The following is a 26,900-nucleotide window of genomic DNA, read 5'->3' on the forward strand; positions in this document are numbered from 1 at the left end:
AAGTCATTGAAATTCTTGCATGTTGCGTTTATATCTTTCTTCAGTATATTCGTATACTCCACAATTCTGAACATAGATGTTTACTATATAATCCACAACTCTGAACAGATTAACCCTATATTCTTGCTGCCACAATTGGAGTTGAGCTATGTTGCTATGCCTAATTATAGAAACTGAGAACATGCATTGCCTTAAATTCTCAATGACTCTTGAAGAGGATGTTGATAACAAGGCCTATCATCACAAAGTGCCCCACTAGCCTGCCATGCGTCACTCCAGCACACTTTCAAGCACTCTCCGTATAAGTTTTACAGAGCGTCACACACAGGGCTTTTGAAACCGCTTCGCTATAGCATTTCTCTTCTTAAGACTGCATTAAGAAGTCCTGTGCATTTGATATAATCTAAGTGTCCATGTAGAGCCTAAGTTCATATTTCACAGTTGAATTGATTCAAATGAAATTATGATTTTTCAGGACATGGACAAACTGTTCCACTGTTTTCCACTGTTTCTGACTTTAGAAAATGTTGAACAACTTCTATTCTTTTTTTGTAATTTAAAGGTAATTTTGGAAATCTAAATGTATTCATGTTTTCTTCATATCTGTTTCCACGATGTCCATCCGTTTCTAGTAGATAGGCCATGTGGTTCAGGAGAAAAATAACCTAATCATGTAAAACATGTATTTTTTAAATTTATTTTACCTTTATTTAATTAGGCAAGTCAGTTAAGAACAACTTCTTATTTTCAATGACAGCCTAGAAACAGTGGGTTAACTGCCTGTTCAGGGGCAGAACGACAGATTTGTACCTTGTCAGCTTGGGGGTCTGAACTCGCAACCTTCCGGTTACTAGTCCAACGCTCTAACCACTAGGCTACGCTGCCGTCTAATGAACAATGATGTCATTTCCAATTATCTCTGCAACTCTTCCATTTACCTTTTTTCACAACTGCCACCAATTTGTCCCCAAAACATTTACAACAAAGATATATTGGCATTGTAAAGTAAATAAAACCCCAAAATATAAAGGATATTGCATGCTGAAACCCTCATTAAAGAGTAACAGTGTTCACTAAGTTGATAGGTTACAGTGAGGGGGAAAAAAGTATTTGATCCCCTGCTGATTTTGTACATTTGCCCACTGACAAAGAAATGATCATTCTCCTTCATTCTTCAAGTTGAACATTCTTAAAATGAGGGGAAAAAAACATGGCTGTGTTAAAAGTGCTATGAAAAGCTGCAGTGCCAGCTTAACTGCTCTAACGCAATCACGTGTTACATTACTGTGTTCCAGTTCTGTGCTGTATACAACAACTGACATGCTATTTCATTTGTAATTACGAAAACTATTGTTAAGGAAACATATTGAATATCTTTATCTGTATCCATCTATTTGATTTATTCACCAAATTTTTCATGCTTTTATAAGTGATGAAAATCTTTTCGAAATGACCGAAAAGGGTTTTCATTGCAAACGTCATCGCACATTATGTAGGTGAAAACTGAGTCACGCTGAAATTCACAGGGTTGTTTGCTACCGGAAACTTTGTTTGTCATCCTTTTTTTCAACAAGATTTCCATATTTCTTACTCATTAAAAATAAGGCAGGTTCACACAGATCCCCCTGGGAAGCCTTTCAGTCACTTATTATACATTGGTATAGTGTGTGTGACGGTCACAGAAAGCTTGGTCACAAAACACATGATCCATTTTTTTCAGAATGAAAGAAATCCTGGGTATCCTGTGAATAGTTAGGACATCGATGATCTCACCTGAATGGCAATGACTTGTATATGTAATTTGATCATTTAACAGAGGCTCTTATGCAGATTCAACAGCATACTTATATAATGTTGTAGGCCTATAAACTGTATTTAAATCATAATCAATATGATATTTGCAACAAAAGTACAGCATTTGTTCACAGATATTTATTTAAAAAAAATGTAAATAAGTACCTTCATAGGTTTTGTCCTTTACCAGTACTTACCAAGTACTTACGTGCAAAGTGAAGTCACATTTTTGAAGTGTATGAAAAATATAAACTGCTGTACAGGGTCAGATACAGAACATTCTGAGAAGGACAAAAATGCATGTGAAAATGGGTGTTGACATAAGAAAGCTACAGTACATAGATATCCAGTGTTGGCAAACAGTACAGTAGCCTAGTCAGCTAACAGGGGTACATCAGTAGGCTAGTCAGCTAACAGGGGTACATCAGTAGGCTAGTCAGCTAACAGGGGTACATCAGTAGGCTAGTCAGCTAACAGGGGTACATCAGTAGGCTAGTCAGCTAACAGGGGTACATCAGTAGGCTAGTCAGCTAACAGGGGTACATCAGTAGGCTAGTCAGCTAACAGGGGTACATCAGTAGGCTAGTCAGCTAACAGGGGTACATCAGTAGCCTAGTCAGCTAACAGGGGTACATCAGTAGCCTAGTCAGCTAACAGGGGTACATCAGTAGCCTAGTCAGCTAACAGCGGTACATCAGTAGGCTAGTCAGCTAACAGGGGTACATCAGTAGCCTAGTCAGCTAACAGGGGTACAGCAGTAGGCTAGTCAGCTAACAGGGGTACATCAGTAGCCTAGTCAGCTAACAGGGGTACATCAGTAGGCTAGTCAGCTAACAGGGGTACATCAGTAGCCTATTCAGCTAACAGGGGTACATCAGTAGGCTAGTCAGCTAACAGGGGTACATCAGTAGGCTAGTCAGCTAACAGGGGTACATCAGTAGGCTAGTCAGCTAACAGGGGTACATCAGTAGGCTAGTCAGCTAACAGGGGTACATCAGTAGGCTAGTCAGCTAACAGGGGTACATCAGTAGCCTAGTCAGCTAACAGGGGTACATCAGTAGCCTAGTCAGCTAACAGGGGTACATCAGTAGGCTAGTCAGCTAACAGGGGTACATCAGTAGCCTAGTCAGCTAACAGGGGTACAGCAGTAGGCTCATCAGCTAACAGGGGTACAGCAGTAGCCTATTCAGCTAACAGGGGTACATCAGTAGGCTAGTCAGCTAACAGGGGTACATCAGTAGGCTAGTCAGCTAATAGGGGTACATCAGTAGCCTAGTCAGGTAACAGGGGTACATCAGTAGCCTATTCAGCTAACAGGGGTACATCAGTAGCCTAGTCAGGTAACAGGGGTACATCAGTAGCCTATTCAGCTAACAGGGGTACATCAGTAGGCTAGTCAGCTAACAGGGGTACATCAGTAGCCTATTCAGCTAACAGGGGTACATCAGTAGGCTAGTCAGCTAACAGGGGTACATCAGTAGGCTAGTCAGCTAACAGGGGTACATCAGTAGCCTATTCAGCTAACAGGGCTACATCAGTAGGCTAGTCAGCTAACAGGGGCACATCAGTAGCCTATTCAGCTAACAGGGGTACATCAGTAGGCTAGTCAGCTAACAGGGGTACATCAGTAGCCTATTCAGCTAACAGGGCTACATCAGTAGGCCAGTCAGCTAACAGGGGTACATCAGTAGGCTCGTTAGCTAACAGGGGTACATCAGTAGGCTAGTCAGCTAACAGGGGTACATCAGTAGGCTAGTCAGCTAACAGGGGTACATCAGTAGCCTAGTCAGCTAACAGGGGTACATCAGTAGCCTAGTCAGCTAACAGGGGTACATCAGTAGGCTAGTCAGCTAACAGGGGTACAGCAGTAGGCTAGTCAGCTAACAGGGGTACATCAGTAGCCTAGTCAGCTAACAGGGGTACATCAGTAGGCTAGTCAGCTAATAGGGGTACATCAGTAGCCTAGTCAGCTAACAGGGGTACAGCAGTAGCCTAGTCAGCTAACAGGGGTACAGCAGTAGGCTAGTCAGCTAACAGGGGTACATCAGTAGCCTAGTCAGCTAACAGGGGTACATCAGTAGGCTAGTCAGCTAACAGGGGTACATCAGTAGGCTAGTCAGCTAACAGGGGTACATCAGTAGGCTACAAAACAATCCGGTCTTGAGATTTTGAACTACCTCATGTCCGCATTTGATTTCATTTCAATATATTGCATGCCTATTTTGTCAAAAACATGTTTAACCAAAGTATGGCAGATCCCTTTTTATACTTTAAATACAGGTGATCGGTTCTGATTAAAATAGTGTTTTCCCAGGGATACCTGTCCTACAATAGAACATTGACTATACTCAGTATAGTCTTACTCTTTACTATACTACTCACATTCATATCTGCAATATCCGAAATACTTTATCCATTTTGAAATTCTATAAAAACATGTTTCTCCAGCAATACCAAAACAAAGCTTCTGCTTGGGACAACTTTGTAGATCATCCCCTGATCAAGTCCAGGGCTACCACTATGTGATCTGGTAGAAAGGGTCTGGTCATTCATTTGTTTTACAGAACGAATTACCAAACAAGTATAGTACCAAAGTCAGTCGTAATTGTTACATTTCAAAGTCAGTCGGACAAATTGGACAGCGATGGTGGAGATGATCAGTACAAAAGGTTCAGGTCACTGCAATTCTGCATTGGGGCTTGTTGCACTTTTTTTGCATAGAATTAATGAACAAATCCTTAAACTCAGATATCCAATTCCATCCTGCCCTACGCTGCCCAACAAGGGAGCAAGGACGCTCCTGTGGATCTGAAGGGATTCCAGAGAAAAGGAGCAGATAAAAAGGGATAAGATAAAGAGAGAGAGAGGCGTTTCTGATCGACTCCATATCTATCCATCCACACACCGAGTGACAGTAAATCCACTTCCTGTAGTGGGCATTGAGACTCAATACAAATGCGGTGGATGGAGCGAAAGTTCGCCTGTTAACCAAGGGTCCGACGTCAGGGGATCAGCCCATTCTTCGGCCACCATGGATCCTGTGTGTTTGGGCGAGTCAGCAGCGGGACATGCGTTTACGGTATCGTTCCACTAGGGGCACCAGGCACTGCCGTGAGCCACACTGCAGCAGGAAGGGGTGCTCCAGCAGGTCGCTAGCGGTAGCCCGCTCCTGGGGGTCCCGTGTTAGCATACGATCCAGGAAGTCCTTCAACACAGGGGAGATCTACAGAGAGAGAGATGGGGTGTGAGTAGTGTGTTAGTGTGAGTGTGTGTGTGTGTGGTATGTATCAATATCTATTTCACCTTCTGTGTGTTCCTGACTGTGGGTGGCGGCTCGTCCCTCAGTTTCTTCATAGCTGCCACTGGTGTGTCGCTGAAGTACGGAGGCTCTCCATCCACCATCTCTACCACCATGATACCCAGGGACCACACATCCACCTGCCAGACATCAGAGACATTTACAATAATTAACACACACAGAGCCTCACGTACCCTCTAACAGCATATCCAGAGACCTTCCATCCACCTGACTGACACAGGAACATAAACACACACCAGTGGAGGCTCCTCAGAGGAGGAAGGGGAGGACCCATCCTCCTCAGTTAATTTAATAAAAATAAAAATGGTAAAACATTTAAAAAGTAATAATTTTTCGATAAAACTATACTAAATATTATCAAGTCATCAAATGATTGATAAAATTATTATATTTTGCAGGTCTACAGTAGTCTCAACAGCACTCTGTAGAGTAGCACCATGGTGTAGCCAGAGGACATCTAGCATCTGTCTTCCTCTGGGTATATTGACTTCTATACAAAACCTAGGAGAATCATGGTTCTCATGTGGTGAGTAGTTGACTCAGGGAGAGAAAGACAATAGTTGAACCATTTTGAACAAATTCATTTCTTCCAAAATGAAGGAGATGCAAGACAGAAATATATATATAGAAACAGATTGAAACTGAAAAAAAAGACACTTTCTTAGCTAGCAAATGCAGCTAGCTAGTGTAGCTGACTGAAACACCCTGCTCATACACAGGGATGCTATGTTAGCTATCTGGCTATGACTAGCCAACACAACACTGGAACTCTTCCAAGTCAAGTTAAGCTTTTGGTTTTATTAATCTATTGCCACCGTGGCCCACCGGTGTAACTGCTAAACTGCTTACTGACTGTACACTGTAAGGTTACTGCAGGATTGTAGAAGGGTTTACTAACGCATTAGTTCTATTAGCTATGCTGATTATGACGTTACTTTATCTAATATGGTGACAACGATGTAGGCTGTGTGTAGTGGTTTGGCTTGGAAAGTGTTTTTGTTTTGCCTGGTCTCATATAGCTGATGTGTTGTGCATTGAAGTCCTCAAGCGAAGGGGAGCGGTGAGAGGTGACCGCATGGATGCGAGAAGGAATACAAAGTGGCTGTGTTTACGAGTGGTCAGGGGTGTATTCATTCCGCGGATTCTGTTGAAAAACGTTTCTTAAACGGAAACAAATGGAACAAAACGGGGATAAACATACTTGAATTTGTCCAATAGAAACTCTTGTTTGCGACTGTTGGACTAATGATTACATCCTATATCAGCTAGATGTGTCTCTCGACCTGTGTGCACCTACGTTGTAAATTTCCTTCATAGGCTATGTTGTATCAACCTCATGATGGGTACAGAGAACATTAGAGTATCATGTAGTAGCCTAAACCTTTCGATGTTACATTGAACTGGGTTAATGGAATGTGAATGACAGTCATCCAATATGCTGTAATAGGCCATGCTCATGGAAAAAAAATCCTCCTCACTCATTTTAAACGGCACTCATCGCCACTGACACACACACCCATAGAAACGACACGTTCAGCCATGTCATATCCTGTACAAGCATTCATTGAACATCACACACTATCACACACATTCAGTGACAGTACACACACTGTCTTTCTCTCACATCAAACACACACTTAAGGATGGAAAAAGGTCCCTCCACCTCTGTTGAATCCCGATAAGAAAATACCTCGGTGGGTAACAGATAACCCTGCCTGTCTGTTTTAGGCAGTATTATCTAGTGCAAGGAGTATCCGGCCTGAAGTGGTGAAGGAGAGGTGTAGGCAACAGTAACAGGATCGTGTGTGTGTGTGTGTGTGTGTGTGTGTGTGTGTGTGTGTGTGTGTGTGTGTGTGTGTGTGTGTGTGTGTGTGTGTGTGTGTGTGTGTGTGTGTGTGTGTGTGTGTGTGTGTGTGTGTGTGTGTGTGTGTGTGTGTGTGTGTGTGTGTGTGTGTGTGTGTGTGTGTGTGTGTGTGTGTGTGAATGAAACACAATGTGCAAAACAATAAGGTCAAAACATACAGTGAGCTCCAAATATATTGGGACAGTGACACATTTTTGGTTGTTTTGGCCCTGTACCGCAGCACTTTAGATTTTAAATTATACAATGACTATGAGGTTAAAGTGCAGACTGTCATATTTAATATGAGGGTATTTTTACCCATTTCGGGTGAACAGTTTAGATTTTGTTGTTGTTGTTGTATACAGTCCCCCAAAAGTATCGGAACAAATTCACTTATGTTTTTACATTTTTTAAATGTAACCTTTATTTAATTAGGCAAGTCAGTTAAGAACAAATACTTATTTCCAATGACGAACTACCCCGGCCAAACCCTAACGACGCTGGGCCAATTGTGCGCCGCCCTACGGGACTCCCAATCACGGCCGGTTGTGATACAGCCTGGAATCAAAGCAGGGTCTGTAGTGCCTTAGACCGCTGCACCATTCATTTCTATTGTGCAAAAAATAATCTGAAACACAACCTAAAAAACAGCAAATGCATCCAACAAGTTTGTAGAGTCACAAGCTCTATGTAATCATTGTGTACTAGGAATATGGGACCAAATACGAAACGTTTGACTACTTTAATACACAGTAGTGAATTTGTACCAAAACATTTGGTCCCCTAAAATGGGGGGATTATGTACAAAAAAGTGCTGTAATTTCTAAACGGTTCACCCGATATGGATCACAATATCCTTCAATTAAAGCGGCAGCGTAGCCTAGTGGTTAGAGCGTTGGACTAGTAACGTTCAAACCCCGAGCTGACAAGGTACAAATCTGTCGTTCTGCCCCTGAACAGGCAGTTAACCCACTGTTCCCAGGCCGTCATTGAAAATAAGAATATGTTCTTAACTGACTTGCCTGGTTAAATAAAGGTAAAATAAAAAAATAAAAAAATAAATAAAAAAGCTGCCAAAACAACAACACAATTGTCACTGTCCCTAAACTTGTGGAGGTCACTGGATGTGTTTGAGAGACACATCAGTGTTTCGGATACTCTGTTCATATTGTAGAATGAGACAACCTTCTAGCAGTCAAACAAACAGAGTTTTGGTTGGTTGTTCTGTTACCTGAGTTCCATATGGAGTCTTTGACACAACCTCTGGAGCCATCCAGTACGGTGTTCCAACCAAGGACTTCCTTTTGGGGATGTCTTTGCTGATCTGAGCACAGAATCCAAAGTCTGACAGCTTGATCTAGGAAAATAATACAATAATAAAAATACTAAATAAATCAATAAAAGGCCATCAAAATTATTGGATACATTACAAATGACTGAAAGGGCCAAATTCCAACATGCTCATCTTAGCTTTAAATTTAGCTTTAGCTTGAACTTTATGCCATTGATATCAATACAATTTGCATTATCAAAATGTAAGATTTGGTCTTCAGTGATTTAGAGTTCTAGAGGTTTATCTGTAGGGTTGGGTTGGTAATTAGGGGATGGATAGGTAGAGGTGCTGGGTAAGGGCTTTTGGAGACGGTTTCTGCCCTAATTTTGTTAGTTCAAACCCGGCCACTCCTGCCCCCAGGAGTGCATACAGTTAGCTAGCGCAATATTTTGTAAGGTGTTCTGAGGATAGAGACCGGGTATAAATTATTTCTGGATGTGGCCGCACTTACCCTCCCATCCAGCGTGAGCAGTATAGAGTCACTCTTGATGTCACGGTGGATAACTCCCTGGGAATGGAGATAGGCTAACGCCTGCAGCACAGCCTCGCACACGGTGGCTATCTGCTCTTCATTCAGCCTGGTATGAAATGACATGCAACTTAAACTTGTTATCCAAAATTCTAGTCAGCCTTTGATATAAAATTGTAGTTTTTTGTCTTTGACACAACATCCATCAGGTTAATCATGTTAGCATTAGCATCATGTGAATCGTTCTCTTCTTTCGTTATGTCAGATCAACATTGTACTGTTCTCCAGTGGACCAAAACGTAGTAGGGAATTACAGAGGAATCTTGTTGCAACACGTGCCAACTTGTGTTATTGTTAGACCCTCCTTTATTTTGGCAATTATAACAATTACATTTCTCCTTTAACACAAAAGAAGGTATGCAGGAGTGGGTGGCAATACAGTTACTTGACATAACTTCTTAACCAAATGGGATTTTCCCAAAGCAAACTATTACTCATCTCATTCTACCCAAAGGGGTTGGTTTGTGTACAATGTCATGGCATTCTGAAAATTATTATTAATATATATATTATGATTAATGAACATCACTGTTGCTAGGAAGTATTCTGTGTTTTAAGCTTCACAACATTGCTCCTCTTATTGACAGACCCTTTACCTGGTTTCAGACACGACGTTGGTTAGAGCGCCGCCCTGCAGGTACTCCATGATAACCCACAGCTCCTCTTCCACCAGGGCACTCCTGTACATCTCCACAACGTTGTTGTGCCGGTAGTCCCTCATGATCACCACCTATGGTTACAAATGTACATGAGAAGAGGTGCTTAGAGGGCTATTTTGTCCATATAGTTGAAGTCGGAACTTTACATACACCTTAGCCAAATACATTTAAACTCAGTTTTTCACAATTCCTGACATTTAATACTAGTATAAATTCCCTGTATTAGGTCAGTTAGGATCACCACTTTATTTTAAGAATGTGAAATGTCAGAACAATAGATGGGAGAATGATTTATTTCAGCTTTTATTTCTTTCATCGCATTCCCAGTGGGTTAGAAGTTTACATACACTCAGTTAGTATTTGGTAGCATTGCCTTTAAATTGTTTAACTTGGGTCAAACGTTTCAGGTATCTTTCCACAACCTTCACACAATAAGTTGGGTGAATTTTGGCCCATTCCTCCTGACAGAGCTGGTGTAACTGAGTCAGGTTTATAGGCCTCCTTGCTCGCACACACTTTTTCAGTTCTGCCAACAAATTTTCTACAGGATTGAGGTCAGGCCTTTGTGATGGCCACTCCAATACCTTGACTTTGTTGTCCTTATGCCATTTTGCAAGTATGCTTGGTGTCATTGTCCATTTGGAAGAACCATTTGCGACCAAGCTTTAACTTCCTGACTGATGTCTTGAGATGTTGCTTCAATATATCCACGTAATTTTACTCCCTCATGATGCCATCTATTTTGTGAGGTGCACCAGTCCCTCCTGCAGCAAAGCACCCTCACAACATGATGCTGCCACCTCCGTGCTTCATGGTTGGGATGATGTTCTTTGGCTTGCAAGCCTCCCCCTTTTTCCTCCAAACATAACGATGGTCATTATGGCCAAAATGTTCTATTTTTGTTTCATCAGACCAGAAAACATTTCTCCAAAAATATGATCTTTGTCCCCATGTGCTGTTGCAAACCGTAGTCTGGCTTTTTTATGGCAGTTTTGCGGCAGTGGCTTCTTCCTTGCTGAGCTTTACTGTGGATATAGATACTTTTGTACCTGTTTCCTCTAGCATCTTCCCAAGGTCCTTTGCTGTAGTTCTGGGATTGATTTGCACTTTTCGCATCAAAGTACATTAATCTCTAGGAGACAGAACGCGTATATTTCCTGAGTTGTATGACAGCTGCGTGGTCCCATGGTGTTTATACTTGCATACTATTGTTTGTACAGATGAACGTGGTACCTTCAGGCGTTTGGAAAATGCTGAACCAGACTTGTGGAGGTCTACATTTTTTTCTGAGGTCTTGGCTGATTTCTCTTGATTTTCCCATGACGTCAAGCAAAGAGGCACTGAGTTTGAAGGTAGGCCTTGAAATACATCCACAGGTACAACTCCAATTGACTCAAATTATATCAATTAGCTTTAAAGGCACAGTCAACATAGTGTAGGTAAACTTCTGACCCACTGGAATTGTGATACAGTGAATTATAAGTGAAATAATCTGTCTGTAAACAATTGTTGGAATAATTACTTGTATCATGCACAAAGTGGATGTCCTAACTGACTGATATAGTTTGTTAGAAGAAATTTGTGGAAAAAATGAGGCTTGAAATAAATCATCCCAGTCTAATCACTGGGGTGGCAGCATCATGTTGTGGGGCACATTCTGAAAACAAACTGGTGACTTCACAAAATAATGGCATCATGAGGGAGAAAAGTGGATATATTGAAGCAAAATTAAATGTCAGGAAGTTAAAGCTGAAAAAATGGACAATGGCCCCAGTTTCCAAATTGTAAAATTTAAGGACAACAAAGTCAAGGTATTGGAGTATCAAACCCTGACCTCAATCCTATAGAAAATATGTGGGAAGAACTGAAAAATGTGTGCAAGCAAGGAGGCCTACAAACCTGACAGTTATTCCAGCTCTGTCAGGAGGAATGGGCCAAAATTCACCCAACTTATTGTGGCAAGCTTGTGGAAGGCTACCCGAAACGTTTGACCCAAGTTAAACAATTTAAAGGCAATGCTACCAAATACTAATTGAGTGTATGTAAACTTCTGACCCACTGGGAATGTGATGAGAGAAATAAAAGCTGAAATAAATCATTCTCTCTAATCTGACATTTCAGATTCTTAAAACAAAGTGGTGATCCTAAATAACCTAAGACAGTGCATTTTTACAAGGATTAAATGTCAGGAATTTAAAAACTGATTTAAATTAAGGCTAATATATAAACTTCCGATAATAATAATCTATCCATTTAGATAGGCAATCTATCCATGTAGATAAGCAATCTTGACAGACAGATAATATCAAAAGGTAGCTTTTCAAGCTCATTGGGAGAAAGTCCATGTCTATCTACCTTTCAGACTAGACATGCATTTATTAATTGAACAGAATGCTCAAATTCCAAGAAACTGTTGCGTAGTGAGGTTTACATTTCATTAAGTGCAACTCACTATACAATAAAGTCCTCTGTTCTGTCCTAAACGATTAATGGAGGCATGCTGTTTCCTATCTTGTTTTAGTCCTTCAGGCCAGATAGGAACCCACAACCTAATGATATCCTAACACAGTTCAGCCTTTCTTACAGTCCAATTCTGACCGTTTACCTCCCGTTAACATACTGCATACCTCGTTAAAGAGCAGCTCTCTGCGCTGCTGCTTACGGAGATCCATCATCTTCACCGCCACCTGCCGACCGCTATGCCTCTCGCGGGCAATGCACACGACCCCCGTGGAGCCCTCCCCGATCTTCACAAAGTTCTCCAGGGAGGTGCGCGGATCTCCCTTGTCAACTACCATCTGCAGGGCCGCCTTGAACTGCTCATGGGTCACTTTGGCCGGCTCAGGCTCTGGCCCGAGCTTGGGCTGATGCTGCTGGGCCGTTCCTGTTGAGCTGGTGGCCGGGGAGCCCGTGGGAGAAGGCCGGGGCTGGGATGGGCTGTCCTGTTTGGGGAGTAGGGGCATGGTAGCCCCCTGAACTATGGGTGATAACGATCCAATGGTGTAGCTGGAGGAGGAGCGTGAGGGTCTGTGGGTTCGCCCTCGGCCTGCGATCAGGCTGCTGGTGCCATTGGGTAAGGACATGGCCGAGGGCCCTAATGAATTCATCTGGGAGATGACAGGAAAGATATTTTAGCATAGACCTTCGACAAAATATACAGGTGATCTGCAATGACAGGTGTAGGCAACTCCAGTCTTGAGGTGACCACAATGTTTCCTTCCAACAAGACACAGCTTCAACATATCAATGCTAAATGGAAACGGAAGAGGCTTACCTTCAGGTCACAGGACGAGTGGGGTCTCTGAGGAGAAGTATCCTTGGAGGAAGTCAGAAGGTCCGGCAGGTGACTGACCCCAGGCTTGACCCTCATGTTGACCTGCTGCTGCGTCTGCAGGGTCTGCAGGTTATAGCAGGATGCCGGCCTCTGATTGGCTACCTTGCCCTTTTGCGGCATCCCCATCTGTTGTCCCGGCCGATTTATAAGTCCCGACCATTCGCTACGTGTATAATGACCTGTGCCGCCTCCTCTAGGGGGCGTGGGGACTGGCCCCTTCGGCAGAGGTGCAGGTTTATCCCCAGCTGCCGTGCTCATCTCATGCGTCGACTTTGCCCGAGGCAGTACCCCATTGGGCTGGAGGGTGGATGTTTTCCTAAGAGCCAGTTTGGGGCTGCCGCTCTCGCTTTGTACCTGCCAGTAGCTGTTACCGCCGTTATGACGCTTCTCTTGGTCCAGCTCCTCATACTGATACGTGTCCCCTTCGACGAGCTCGCCCAGACGCCCCATGGAGCGTGCCCGTTGCCGCGCCGAAGGACTGCTCTTCCGGAGCGAGTTGGAACTGGTGACGGTAAGACGAGTCATCTCTGAGATGACGTGGGAGATGTAGTCTCCGTGTCCTATGAAACTCCCCCTACAAATGGTCTGAAAGGGAGAAATTGGACATGAACAAAAACAGTCAATATTGGTTCTGGAACATGGTAGGCACAACCAGGGCCCTATGTCATGGTCTGGCTGATAATTAGAAATGATATAAATTGTTAATAATCTCTTTAGAAGCGCTGTATAAAAAAGCGACCTATACTAATTTGATCCATTCCTATCTCTCTCTGTGCAAAACAGACTTGCCTCAGGTCAGAGGTCAGGGATATTTCAACCTCTCCTACAGTACACAAAGTGTTCTTACCACTGGTCTCGCCCAGAGGTCATAGTTCAACTCTCAGGCCCCAGATTTCAAAATACTAACTAACTGCAAAGACAGACCACTTAGGGAGCGGTCTAAATTTATGCAATTGTTACCCGGAGGAAAATGGGGGAGGGTCATGCTTTTTTTATTTCAATCATAATATCTCAATTATAATATCTCGATGTATGCCTGATGCTGCCCCTCATCCCTGATTCGCTGCTGGGCGCTCAATATCAAGTGTGCCTAGTGTGGTCTTAATTAAATTATTCATAACCTATACTATAGGCTATATGAAGAGCATGCTGGGAGAAGCACAGGGCAAAGCTATGTTTATAAGAAAATGAACTTCCTTACCACGTTTTTGCGCTGCTGAGATGGTGTACATAAAACTAGGCTACACTGCATTACACACTGCCATGGATAGGCATTCCCAACCATGGGCCCTGGTCTGCCCTGCTCTTGCTGATGTTGACCCTATTGTGCTGCCTAATCAATGACTGTGCTGTGTACAGTGGCACTTCAGGAGGCAAGTCAAAGGCTTCTTCCAAAAATGATTGTCTTATTTTGTCCAAAAGAAAGCAATATCTCTGCATGCGGACTAGCCCTACTGATGTCCTTTCAAGTTTGAGAGGGAGCGTGTGAAGATGAGAAGGAGGACCGGAGGTAAGCTTGCTACTGCTATAATTGATTTAAATAAAATGATTATGTTTCATTGCCCATAATGAAGCTATTTATCAGAGTTATTGGCCTCACAATAAGCCATATTTCAGTAATTTACTTAACTTACATTACTATGAAGCGGTAACCGCAAAGATGCACAGCGCACGGGTGCTGAAAGTAGGCTAATTCGAGAAGGCCTAATTCATTTAAACACTTATCATTTCAATTTTACTTTAGGCTACTAACAACGAGGGCTTTGTGTCAGAGCCTATTTCTTCCTATTCCAGAAATAAGAGGTATGCCTACCTGTTTGACAGACTAAATTATAGTCTACTATCCATAGATTTTGTCAGGCAATTCCTTCAGTCACTGTGCATATCTCAGTGTCAGTGAAGGGCTTGGTGTGTTAAGTTAAAACCAGGGCTTGAATTGTAATAATTGTATTATTATTATTATTATTATTATTATTATTATTATTATTGGGGTATAGGGGAGATTCACTTGTTTTTTTTAAGCGTTCAGGGAGGGTCAGGTAAAAAATATATTTCACTGAAGGGGGGGGCATCCATTTTCATTTCACTGAAGGGGGAGGGGCATCCATTTTCATTTCCCAGAAGCCCATTTTTCTTTAGGTATCCCTCATTATAAATAACATACAGTCCCTTAGTCAATGACAGGAGCCCCTAATTATCTTTCTAATGAACAGCAGAGAGAGCAAGAAAGTAGGAGAGAAAAATAAAGAGGGAGAGAGATGATGATGATGATGGGTTCGCTATCAGGGTCAGGAGCATGTTCTTGACAGCCTCTCGGCTAATGAATTACTAGGCATGACTGAACACTGCTCGTGTTAAAAGTCTGTGCGACAGTTTAGTACAAAATTAACTTCAAGAGTATCACCATTATCTCTTCTTTGAATCCCCTCGTCAAGTATATCAATAGACATCCAGTCTGCACATACAAACCCAGTTGGCAGAGCCTGTGGTCTAGTGGTAACTCTCCTGGCGTAGACACATGTATAATTCTCTCCCTAGCGGAGACCAGGGTTCAATTCCCACCTTTAACCCTTCAATCTATTTTCCCCCACCCTCCTGTATCCCCTCTGATTTACTCCCTCGCTAAATAAAACGTGTGAAAATACCCTTAAGTATATATTTAAAAGGAAGAATTCCAGTCTGAAATGGAGTGTTTTATAAACAAACAATATATAGGCGGTCTAAGAGTGTGACACTGTATCTCGGAAACTATTTTCATTGCTCCTGTTGTGTACCTTGAAACCAGGTCAGGCCTAAATGGTGCGTGAAAATAGAGCCCTGTGTGTAAACAGTTGCACCCAACACAAAGCTTGATAAAAGTGCCTTGAGATTGCTGGGAATGGTTCCATAAACAGATGAGGGCAAATAGAAGGTAAGAACAAAGGTTGGTTATGGTAGGCCTAAACTGTGCTCTACTGGTCAATGATGTGTGTGTGGTCATGATAGTAAAAAAAAAAAAAAAAGTTAAACATCTCTGTGCATTATTACACAATGAATCAAGTTTTTGAGTTTTGACAGTATATTGGTTTAGTTAGTCACAAACAAGTTTCACTTAGTTTCAATGCACAGATTATTTTTTTTGCAAGAATACGTTCATAGGTGAGTTACGTTAAGTGTAGGACTGACACAAAATCAGTGTGTGTGTTGTTGAGTTAAAAGGGCTCCTTGATTAATTTACATGCTGCAAGTATTGGTACTTACCTACTATCTATTAACTTAATTCCATCTCATTATTTGCTATATTCAATCTGTTCAATACCAATATCCCCCTAAAGCATGTTTGTGTATACACCATTCTAGTATACCATCCTGTTTGCAATGATTGAAGATCATGAACAGATCAACTTTCACATTTTGAACATACCCATAACAATTGTATTATTTTCTTGAGGGACTTTTTAGGTGCGAGGTTACTTTTTAAACACAAGGACAATGTATCAATCAAAACGTGCCGTAAAAAGGGTAGTTTGTGCCAATACATGGGGAAGTTGTGAGGATACAACAGACACATGAGGTAACCAACCTTTATCCTCAGGGTTTTTCTCACAGGTTTCTTCTGTTGTTGTTGCAATTTATGTTAACGCACCATGGATGACATGTCCGTGTGTCATGCAAGGTGTAAACTAAGATAAGATTCTCTTTTTGTCACAGGATTAAATATGACCTAAAAGATCAACATACTGACATAGGGAGAATGTTGCCTCGAAAGAGTATCGCAAAAAAGTTGGTTCATTAAAGCGCTTTACCAAACACTTCCTCTAACTGTGTACTAAAAAAACAAATAAACCCATCATTCAGTATGTCCTATTCATGTCCTGGTGTCACTAAAATAGGTGTGTATTTTTACCAACGCTTTCATATAACAGCACGTATAAAGACACACGGGTGTTTATCTGAATCCTGTATAATAAAGTATTTGCATGAAACACACTGAATACACAGAAGCATTGTCACGCCCTGGTCTTAGTATTTTGTGTTTTCTTTATTATTTTGGTCAGGCCAGGGTGTGACATGGGTTTATTATGTGGTGTGTTTTGTCTTGTTTTTTGTTGTTGTAGGTATCGGGATTGTGGTATAGTGGGGTTGTCTAGAATAGTCTATGGCTGTCTGGAGTGGTTCTCAATCAGAGGCAGGTGTTTATCGTTGTCTCTGATTGGGAACCATATTTAGGCAGCCATATTATTTGAGTGTTTCGTGGGTGATTGTTCCTGTCTCAGTGTTTGTTTGCACCAGATAAGGCTGTTTAGGTTTTCACGGTTCGTGTTTATTATTGTTCGTGTTTATTATTTTATGAAACATGAATCGACATAACCACGCTGCATTTTGGTCCTCCTCTCCTTCGACGGAAGAAAACCGTAACAAGCATGCAAATATCATGATTGTTATTTACTCGTATTGGGTCAGGTGAAACTGAACATCAAATGCACAGTAGTTGACAACAGCAAATCCACTTCTGTACATTTAACTCTGAAGGTGTTAAATGTAACACTCTCAGTGCCCATATTAGTTCCTCTGAATCCAGTGTTAAATTAACACTTTCGAGTGTTGAAAAAAGAACACGGTCGAATGACGCTAATGTAATGAAAAATAATAAATACGAACAATAATGTAATTAAATATGATAATAATAATGTTAATTTGTTAATGATGCTAATGATAATAATAAATATGATAATAATAATAAATACGATAATAATAATGATAATAATAATGATAATAATAAATATGATAATAATAATGATAATAATAAATATGATAATAATAATGATAATAATAAATATGATCATGATAATAATAAATATGATAATAATAATGATAATAATAATAATAACAATAATGATAATAGATATGATAATAATAATGATTATAATAATAATGGTAATAATAATGATAATAGATATGATAATAATAATGATTATAATAATAATGATACTATTGATAATAATAATGACAATAATGATAATGATGATACTGATAATGATAATAATGATAATAATTATGACAATGCTAATAACAATAAGGATCACAATGACAGGGCCTGAGACACCCCACTGTACCTTCTTGGGCCTGAGACACCCCACTGTACCTTCTTGGGCCTGAGACACCCCACTGTACCTTCTTGGGCCTGAGACACCCCACTGTACCTTATTGGGCCTGAGACACCCCACTGTACCTTATTGGGCCTGAGACACCCCACTGTACCTTCTTGGGCCTGAGACACCCCACTGTACCTTCTTGGGCCTGAGACACCCCACTTGGGGCCTGAGACACCCCACTGTACCTTATTGGGCCTGAGACACCCCACTGTACCTTCTTGGGCCTGAGACACCCCACTGTACCTTCTTGGGCCTGAGACACCCCACTGTACCTTCTTGGGCCTGAGACACCCCACTGTACCTTCTTGGGCCTGAGACACCCCACTGTACCTTCTTGGGCCTGAGCTCCACATTGGTGATCCGGGACGGGTCCACCACTGGTTTTGGCCTCCTCAGGATGTCAATGACGCTCTGCCACTGGGGCGGCAGGCCCACGAAGCACCCCTGCACTGCGTCGAATGACGTGTGGACCCGATGCTCAAAGTCCTGTGGCGCCGAGATCTCCGGCCTCCGCTTCTTTTTCCGCCGGAACATGACGAGACAGCCGGTGAGGGGCGGGAAGGAGGAGGGCTGGGGAAAGCAAAGGGAACCCTGTTACCACACAACGTCAACAGCTTCTCAGCCAAAGCCATTGTGGCAGTATATCACTCACTCGCCCTTCTCTTTCTCCCACCTCTCTCTCCCCTCTCTCACTCCCACCTCTCTCACTCCCACCTCTCTCTCTCCCACCTCTCTCTCCCCTCTCTCACTCCCACCTCTCTCCCACCTCTCTCTCCCCTCTCTCACTCCCACCTCTCTCCCCCCTCTCTCTCTCCCACCTCTCTCCCACCTCTCTCTCCCCTCTCTCACTCCCACCTCTCTCCCACCTCTCTCACTCCCACCTCTCTCCCACCTCTCTCTCTCCCACCTCTCTCACCCACTCTCACTCCCACCTCGCTTGCCCACCTCACTCGCTCTTCTCTCTCGCCCACCTCTCTCCCACCTCTCTCTCCCCTCTCTCTCTCCCACCTCTCTCCCACCTCTCTCTCCCCTCTCTCACTCCCACCTCTCTCCCACCTCTCTCACTCCCACCTCTCTCTCTCCCACCTCTCTCTCTCCCACCTCTCTCACCCACTCTCACTCCCACCTCTCTCACCCACTCTCACTCCCACCTCGCTTGCCCACCTCACTCGCTCTTCTCTCTCGCCCACCTCTTATTGGTATGGTAAATGTGTTAACATTGGCAAATCAAGTGAAATAGTTAATAAACAAAAGTGAAATAAACAAGATTTTTTTTCACATCAAACATTACACTCACAAAAGTTCCAAAAGAATAAAGACATTTCAAATGTCATATGATGTGCAAATAGTTAAAGTACAAAATAAACATAAATAGGGCCAAATGGCATTCTAGTTGGCTTTGTTTTTGGTTGATTATTTTCAATGTTTCAAGTAATTATCTTTGATTTCTCTTGATTTGGTTGGGTGGAATTGTGTTGCTGTCCTGTGGGGTCTGTTTGTGTTTGTGAACAGAGCCCCAGGACCAGCTTGTTAGGGGACCCTTCTCCAGGTTCATCTCTCTGTAGGTGATGGCTATGTTATTGGCAGGTTTGGGAATCACGTCCTTTAAAGTGGTTGTAGAATTTAACGTCTCTTTTCTGGGTTTTTTTAATTAGCAGGTACCGGCCTAATTCTCCTCTGCATGCATTATTTAGTGTTTTGCATTGTACATAGAGGATATTTGTGCATAATTATGCATGCAGAGTCTCAATTTGGTATTTATCCCAATAAATATGGTGTTTATTTTGTGAATTCTTGGTTGGTGAGCGGACCCCAAACCTCACAACCAGAAAGGGCAATGGGTTCTATAACTGATTCAAGTAACCAGCTCTTAAATGGTATGTCGAATTTGATGTTCCCTTTGATGGCATAGAATGCCCTTCTTGCCTTGTCTCTCAGATCACTCCCAGCTTTGTGGAAGTTACCTGTGCCGCTGAAGTTTAGGCCAGGGTATGTATAGTTTTTTGTGTGCTCTAGTGCAACGGTGTCTAGATGGAATTTATATTTGTGGTCCTGGCAACTGGACCTTTTTTGGAACACCATTATTATTGTCTTACTGAGAATTACTGTCAGGGCCCTGGTCTGACACAATCTGTGCAGAAGGTGATGTAGGCCTTCCTTGGTTAGGGACAGAAGCACCAGCTCATCAGCAAACAGCAGACATTTGAATTCAGATTCTAGTAGGGTGAGGCCGGGTGCTGCAGATTGTTCCAGTACCCTCGCCAATTCGTTGTAGATTGGGGTGATCGGTCCTTGGTTCCAAATATTTGGGAAGATGCCAGAGCTAAGGATGATGTTAAAACGTTTAAGTATAGCCAATTGGAATTTGTGGTCTGTATAATCATTGTCATTTCATTTCGGACACCATCAACTCCACAGGCCTTTTTGGGTTGGAGGATTTGTATTTTGTCCTGTAGTTTATTCAACGTACCTCGAGAATCCAGTGTGTACTTGTAGTCTTTAATAGTTGATTCTAAGATTTGTATTTGATCATGTAAATGTTTTTGCTGTTTGTTCTTTGTTATAGGGTTTAAAAGATGGGAGAAGTGGTTTATCCATAAATCTCCGTGTTGGATAGATAACCCTTCGTGTTGTTGTTTGTTAGAGTCTGAGGATTCTTCAATTACATTGAGCTGATTTCTGACGTGCTGTTCCTTCTCTTTCTGTAGTGTATTTCTGTATTGTTTTAGTGATTCACCATAGTGAAGGCTCAAGTTTTCTGGGTCTCTGGGTTTTGGTTGGATAGGTTTCTCAATTTATTTCATAGGTTTTTGTATTCTTTATCAAACCATTAGTCATTGTTGTTCATTTTCATTTTTCTTTTCAATTTTAGATTTGATAGGAAAGCTGAGAGGTCAAATATACTGTTTATGTTTTCTACTGCCAAGTTTACACCTTCACTATTAAAGTGAAACGTTTTGTTCAGGAGGTTTAGTTTAGAGCCCTGTTTAGAGCCCGGCATACAAAATGTAAATTCAATCGACCCAAAAGCGTTTTTGACAGGCAGGCAGACAGACAGACTGACAGACAGATTCAAGTTTCAAGTCAATCTAGCTGTGCCATCAGAGACTCTGGGTTCGCGCCCAGGCTCTGTCGTAACCGGCCGCGACCGGGTGGTCCGTGGGGCGACGCAAAATTGGCCTAGCGTCAACCGGGTTAGGGAGGGCTTGGTCGGTAGGGATGTCCTTGTCTCATCGCGCACCAGCGACTCCTGTGGCGGGACGGTGCAGTGCGCGCTAACCAAGGTTGCCAGGTACACGGTGCTTCCTCCGGCACATTGCCGCTGCTGATCCAGTTTCAACTGTTCTGCCTGCCTGTTCACCGGACGTGCTACCTGTCCCAGACCTGCTGTTTTCAACTCTCTAGAGACAGCAGGAGCAGTAGAGATACTCTTAATGATCGGCTATGAAAAGACAACTGACATTTACTCCTGAGGTGCTGACCTGTTGCACCCTCGACAACTACTGTGATTATTATTATCATTTATGAACATTTGAACATTTTGGCCATGTTATAATCTCCACCCGGCACAGCCTGAAGAGGACTGGCCCCACATAGCCTGGTTCCTCTCTAGGTTTCTTCCTAGATTATGGCCTTTCTAGGGAGTTTTTCCAAGCCACCGGGCTTCTACACCTGCATTGCTTGCTGTTTGTGGTTTTAGGCTGGGTTTCTGTACAGCACTTTGAGACATCAGCTGATGTAAGAAGTGCTATATAAATACATTTGATTTACAGGGAAATGCTTACTTAGGAGCCCTATCCAAACAATGCAGAGTTAAAAAGTAACAAAAATGTGCCCAAAAAATGTTAAGGAAATAGTAACACAATAAAATAACAAAAAAATATACAAGGAGTACCAGTACTGAGTCAATATGCAGGGGTACAAGGCAGTTGAGGTAACTGATATATGTACACGTAGGTAGGGGTAAAAGTGACTAGGTAATCAGGGTAGATAATAAACAGAGTAGAAGCAGCATGTGTGAGGAGTGTGAAAGGTGTCTGTGTGTAGCGTCAATATCCGTCCGTCCACCCGCCCGTTTGTCAGTGAGAGAGAGAAGGAGAGGAGAGAGAATGGAGAGAGGAGGGGGGTGCGGGAGGGGGAGCGAGTGAAGGAGGGATGTGGGAGTGAGGAGGGGGAGAGAGAGAAGGGGGTGAGGGACAGGGAGGGAGGGGAGAGAGAGTCAACAGATAGAGGTAGGGAAATAAAGAGGGATAGAGAATGGAGGGGGGAGGAGGGAGATAAAGAAGGGGAGAGTGAGGGAAGGGGAGAGAGAGGAGGGAGAGGGAGAGATGAGGTCGAGGGAGGTTAAGAAGGAGGGAGAGAGAATAGGGGGGAGTTAGGGAACGGGGAGGGAGGGAGGGAGAGAGAAGAGAATAAGGGGGGATAAAGAGGAGGTAGAGAGTGAGAGAGACATGAGAAAAAAGTCCCCCAAAAGATTTTGGGGCCAGTGCTACAGAGGGCTATATCGGTCCATTGAAACACAGCTAGTTTTGGGGCCAGTGCTACAGAGGGCTATATCGGTCCATTGAAACACAGCTAGTAAAGGCTCAGTACAATACCTTTGTGATAAAAACATAAATACATAACATTACATTTTTTAAAAAATGTATTCCAATTTTTCAGAGGGTGCTGCAGCACACCGTTTTCTCCCTCGCTCTGTTGGGCCACACCTCCCCTTGTTAATTTGAAAAAGATTTCGAGGCTATACAGCGTTTGTTTACATTTACATTGGTTACAAATAATGGAGTAAAATAAGTTTAAATGTTGGGTTCTTCCATATTGTAGTCCAAAACTGTATGTAAAAACTGCAGATTACCCCTTTAAGGATTAGGAGGGAAAATATAAACTGACCGTATATCAGTTTATAGGGTCAACTTCCCAACTCTATCTCCTTCTGTTAGCACAACGATAATGGTCCCCTTTAAGCCATTACTACACTACATAATCAGTCACCCACCACAGCATTACTACACATGCTATTGTTAGCTGTCTGTCACTTTCTGCACTAAAAGGCACTGCTCGGACGGGCACATGATTGTTCTGTTAGGGTTTCAAGGCCGTTTTCCCCAGACCCAGATTAAGCTGGTTCCTGGACTAAAAAGCACTTCCATAGGATATTCTCCACTGAGTGTGTTTTTTAGCCTAGGAGTTAGGGTTTCAAGGCCGTTTTCCCCAGACCCAGATTAAGATGGTTCCTGGACTAAAAAGCACTTCCATAGGATATTCTCCACTGAGTGTGTTTTTTAGCCTAGGAGTTAGGGTTTGAAAAGATTTCAGCATCAATGACACAATAGGCTGTCATAACCTAGAAAAAGACGGATGGGAAGACGCTGTGCTGTCTTAACCAGTGGAGATGGATCGATCTCCAGAGAGTATAGAGAGGATGTGCATTTGGTAGCTGTTTACTGCTTCTTCAAATGACAGACATGACTTTAGCACCTCCAGGAAGCCTTTAAGGTTTTGACCACGTGTGTATGCACAAGGTTGAGCTTACATGTGCATGCACGCAGGACTAGTCAATGGTATGTCTTGTAACCTGTACAAACCACAGGCCTTACTTTCCTGGCTATGTTTTTATTAAACGCTTGTGTAACAAACTACGATAAGTCTCTTTGAAACTTACATGTCCCACTTCACACCAAAAAACTAACTATCAACAGTTTCTCACTAAATGTTGAAAAGGCTCTGAAACCACGATCAAGCTAATTATTTCTACATCATATTATATGACCGGGAGTTCCGGTCCTGGCTGCTCCACTTCTCAATAAATAGTCAAACAAATCCCTGGATTACAACATGTAACATAAATATCTTCCTTTTCAAAAGGACGGAAACAGTAAGTTGTTATGGTAACAGTATGTGTGACATAACAAAACCTTTCTGAAGATGTTAAGTGTACAGTAGACAGACATAAGCCCATCAGGGGTGTATTCATTAGAAATTAAACGGAAGCTAACAGATGAAATGGAAATGAGAAACACTTGTTTTTGTGTTGCAAAACGTTTTTTTTTTTGCTACTGTGAGTTCTTAATGAATACACTCCAGATCTACAGTGATCATTCATGTGACATGAATGATCAAGATTATTAGCATATCTGACATTACCCAGATGCCGATTTGCTGTTATATCTGATTCATCACTGTGAATCCAAAACAATATTTCACTGTCACTTTTCCTTTCTATGTCCAGCTTGGCAATGCATAACTTCACCTCCACTGAAAAAAAGCAACCAAAACTGTTACCAGTGTTGTACTCTCTGTAAGTACCAGAATTTACCGTTTGCCAATCCACATAGACAAATATCATCTAGATACCTGTAGAAACATGACAAAAAATATATACTTTAGAATTTTTTTTATCCATGTGAGAGACACAGACTTTATTGAAGACTCATGTCTTCAGTAGGTCATATGATTGAGTGTATTCTGACCCAGGAGTGTGAAGGTGAACGGAAAAGCTCTGGAGCAATGAACCGCCCTTGCTGTCTCTGCCTGGCCGGTTCCCCTCTTTCCACTGGGATACTCTGCCTCGAACCCTATTACAGGGGCTGAGTCACTGGCTTACTGGTGCTCTTCCATGCTGTCCCTAGGGAGGGGTGTGTCACTTGAGTGGGTTGAGGCACTAACGTGATCTTCCTGTCCAGGTTGGTGCCCCCTCGGGTTCGTGCCGTGGGGGAGATCTTCGTGGGCTATACTCAGCCTCATCTCAGGGTAGTAAGTTGGTGGTTTGCGGAGTTGGCCCAGTCTAGGGGTATCGTTGGACGGGGCCAGTGTCTCCCGACTCCTCCTGTCTCAGCCTCCAGTATCTGCTGGAATAGTTTGTGCTGGGGGGCTAGGGTCAGTCTGTTATATCTGGAGTAATTCTCCTGTCTTATCTGGTGTCCTGTATGAATTTAAGGATGCTCCTTCTAATTCTCTCTCTCTCTCTCTCTCTCTCTCTCTCTCTCTCTCTCTCTCTCTCTCTCTCTCTCTCTCTCTCTCTCTCTCTCTCTCTCTCTCTCTCTCTCTCTCTCTCTCTCTCTCTCTCTCTCTCTCTCTCTCTCTCTCTCTCTCTCTCTCTCTCTCTCTCTCTCTCTCTCTCTCTCTCTCTCTCTCTCTCTGAGGACCTGAGCCCTGGGACCATGCCACAGGACTACCTGGCCTGATGACTCCTTGCTGTCCCAAGTCCACCTGGTCGTGCTGCTGCTCCAGTTTCAGCTGTTCTGCCAGCGGTTTTAGAACCCTGACCTGTTCACCGGACATGCTACCTTGTCCCGGACCTGCTGTTTTCGACTCTCTCTCTACCATGCCTGCTGTCGCTAACTCTGAATGCTCTGAATGCCATTCTACAGAGTTTTTCCTAGCCACCGTGCTTCTACATCTGCATTACTTGCCGTTTGGGGTTCTAGGCGGGGTTTCTGTACAGCACTTTGTGACATCAGCAGATGTAAAAGGGGCTTCATTAATATATTTGATTGATTGATCATTCGGGCATTGTTACTTCCCCAAATGACGGTGTGATAATGGCTCTGGAGGGGATGACTGCCCTATTTTGTTTATTTTTTTGGCATTGTTTGTAGCTCATTTTGTACATGTTGCCGCTACTGTTTCTTGTGACCGAAAAGAGCTTCTGGACATCAGAACAGCGATTACTCACCTCGAACTGGACTAAGATTTTTTTCTATGTCCGACGCGAAGGATGTACTGCTTCGTCGGGACAAGGCCCAAATCCCTGTCATTTGCATAAAGGAAAGACGGAGAAAAAGAGGGAGGGCGGGTGCCTTGTAAAAATTTGCCAACCAGTGGGTTAAACCACCACTACCGTCCAACTGTTCCCAGGCCGTCATTGAAAATAAGAATATGTTCTTAACTGACTTGCCTGGTTAAATAAAGGTTAAAAAAAAAGGGTAGTGTGACGGCCCAGTACATCACTGGGGCCAAGCTTCCTGACATCCAGGACCTCTATACCAGGTGGTGTCAGAGGAAGGCCCAACAAATTGTCAATGACTCCAGCCACCCAAGTCATAGACTGTTCTCTCTGCTATCGCACGGCAAGCATTACGGAAGCTCCAAGTCTAGGACCAAAAGACTCAACAGCTTCTATCCCCAAGCCATAAGACTGCTAAACAATTAATCAAATGGCTACCCAAACTATTTTAAATTGACCCCCCACTTTTGTTTTTACACTGCTTGCTACCCGCTGTTCATTTTAAAAATGACCAAAAGTAACCTGTACCCCTGCACATTGACTCGGTACCGGTACCCCCTGTATATTGTAATGTAATTTTCTTGTTACTTTTTTCTTGTTACTTTATTTTTATTTTTTTAACTTTAGGTTATTTAGTAAATATTTCCTTAACTCCATTTCTTGAACTGCATTGTTGGTTAAGGGCTTGTAAGTCAGCATTTCACAGTAAGGTCTACACCTGTATTCCACGCATGTGATAAATACAATTTGATTTGACAAAAAGAAGGGATGTAGTTTGCTCCCTGCACCTGATAATTGCAGACAAGAATGGCATTTATAAATGCCAAAATGTGTCACTTTGATCAACTGTTCAAGGCCCACATTGTCATCACTCTGCCATGGGCTAGAATGGTCACCCCACCCCTCTTTTGTTGTTTAGTGGTACAGGCCATGACTTAGAAGTGCTGGTTGGTGTGTCTCCAAGTCCAGGTAGGGTTGGCAGATGCAACATAACATCTCACTAAAGGAGGTAAGTCAATATTTATCTAAGGTCGGAAAGTAAACTTAAGGGAGCTGTCCCGAGAAGTGGGATATTGAAATGACACATTCACTCTGAGCTAAACGGTTTTATCAGTCTCACTTACTGCACTGTACTGAATGTCCAGAAGAGGTTACATTTTGAACAAAGGTCAAGGTTACAGTTACAACAACTAACCATGGTCAACAAAACATTTATTATTCAATTTTT

General features: G+C 42.7%; 1 protein-coding gene across 2 annotated transcripts in view; it reads right to left on the reverse strand.

Moving 5' to 3' along the window:
- Positions 1-1,910: 1,910 nt before the first annotated feature.
- LOC123990533 (serine/threonine-protein kinase PAK 6-like) overlaps positions 1,911-26,900 on the reverse strand; it is a 41,628-nt gene continuing 16,638 nt past the window's right edge. For both annotated transcript variants that reach the window (XM_046291114.1, XM_046291115.1), the window contains exons 3-10: positions 18,277-18,516; positions 12,752-13,396; positions 12,105-12,584; positions 9,415-9,548; positions 8,741-8,867; positions 8,188-8,313; positions 5,098-5,232; positions 1,911-5,017 (exon numbers count right to left, since the gene is read on the reverse strand). In XM_046291114.1, coding sequence (XP_046147070.1) covers positions 4,850-5,017; positions 5,098-5,232; positions 8,188-8,313; positions 8,741-8,867; positions 9,415-9,548; positions 12,105-12,584; positions 12,752-13,396; positions 18,277-18,480 — 2,019 coding nt within the window. In that variant the 5' untranslated portion in view covers positions 18,481-18,516 and the 3' untranslated portion in view covers positions 1,911-4,849. The remainder of the gene's footprint in view (positions 5,018-5,097; positions 5,233-8,187; positions 8,314-8,740; positions 8,868-9,414; positions 9,549-12,104; positions 12,585-12,751; positions 13,397-18,276; positions 18,517-26,900) is intronic.

This window comes from Oncorhynchus gorbuscha, linkage group LG12 (genome assembly GCF_021184085.1).
Source record: "Oncorhynchus gorbuscha isolate QuinsamMale2020 ecotype Even-year linkage group LG12, OgorEven_v1.0, whole genome shotgun sequence".
Lineage (NCBI taxonomy): Eukaryota > Metazoa > Chordata > Actinopteri > Salmoniformes > Salmonidae > Oncorhynchus > Oncorhynchus gorbuscha.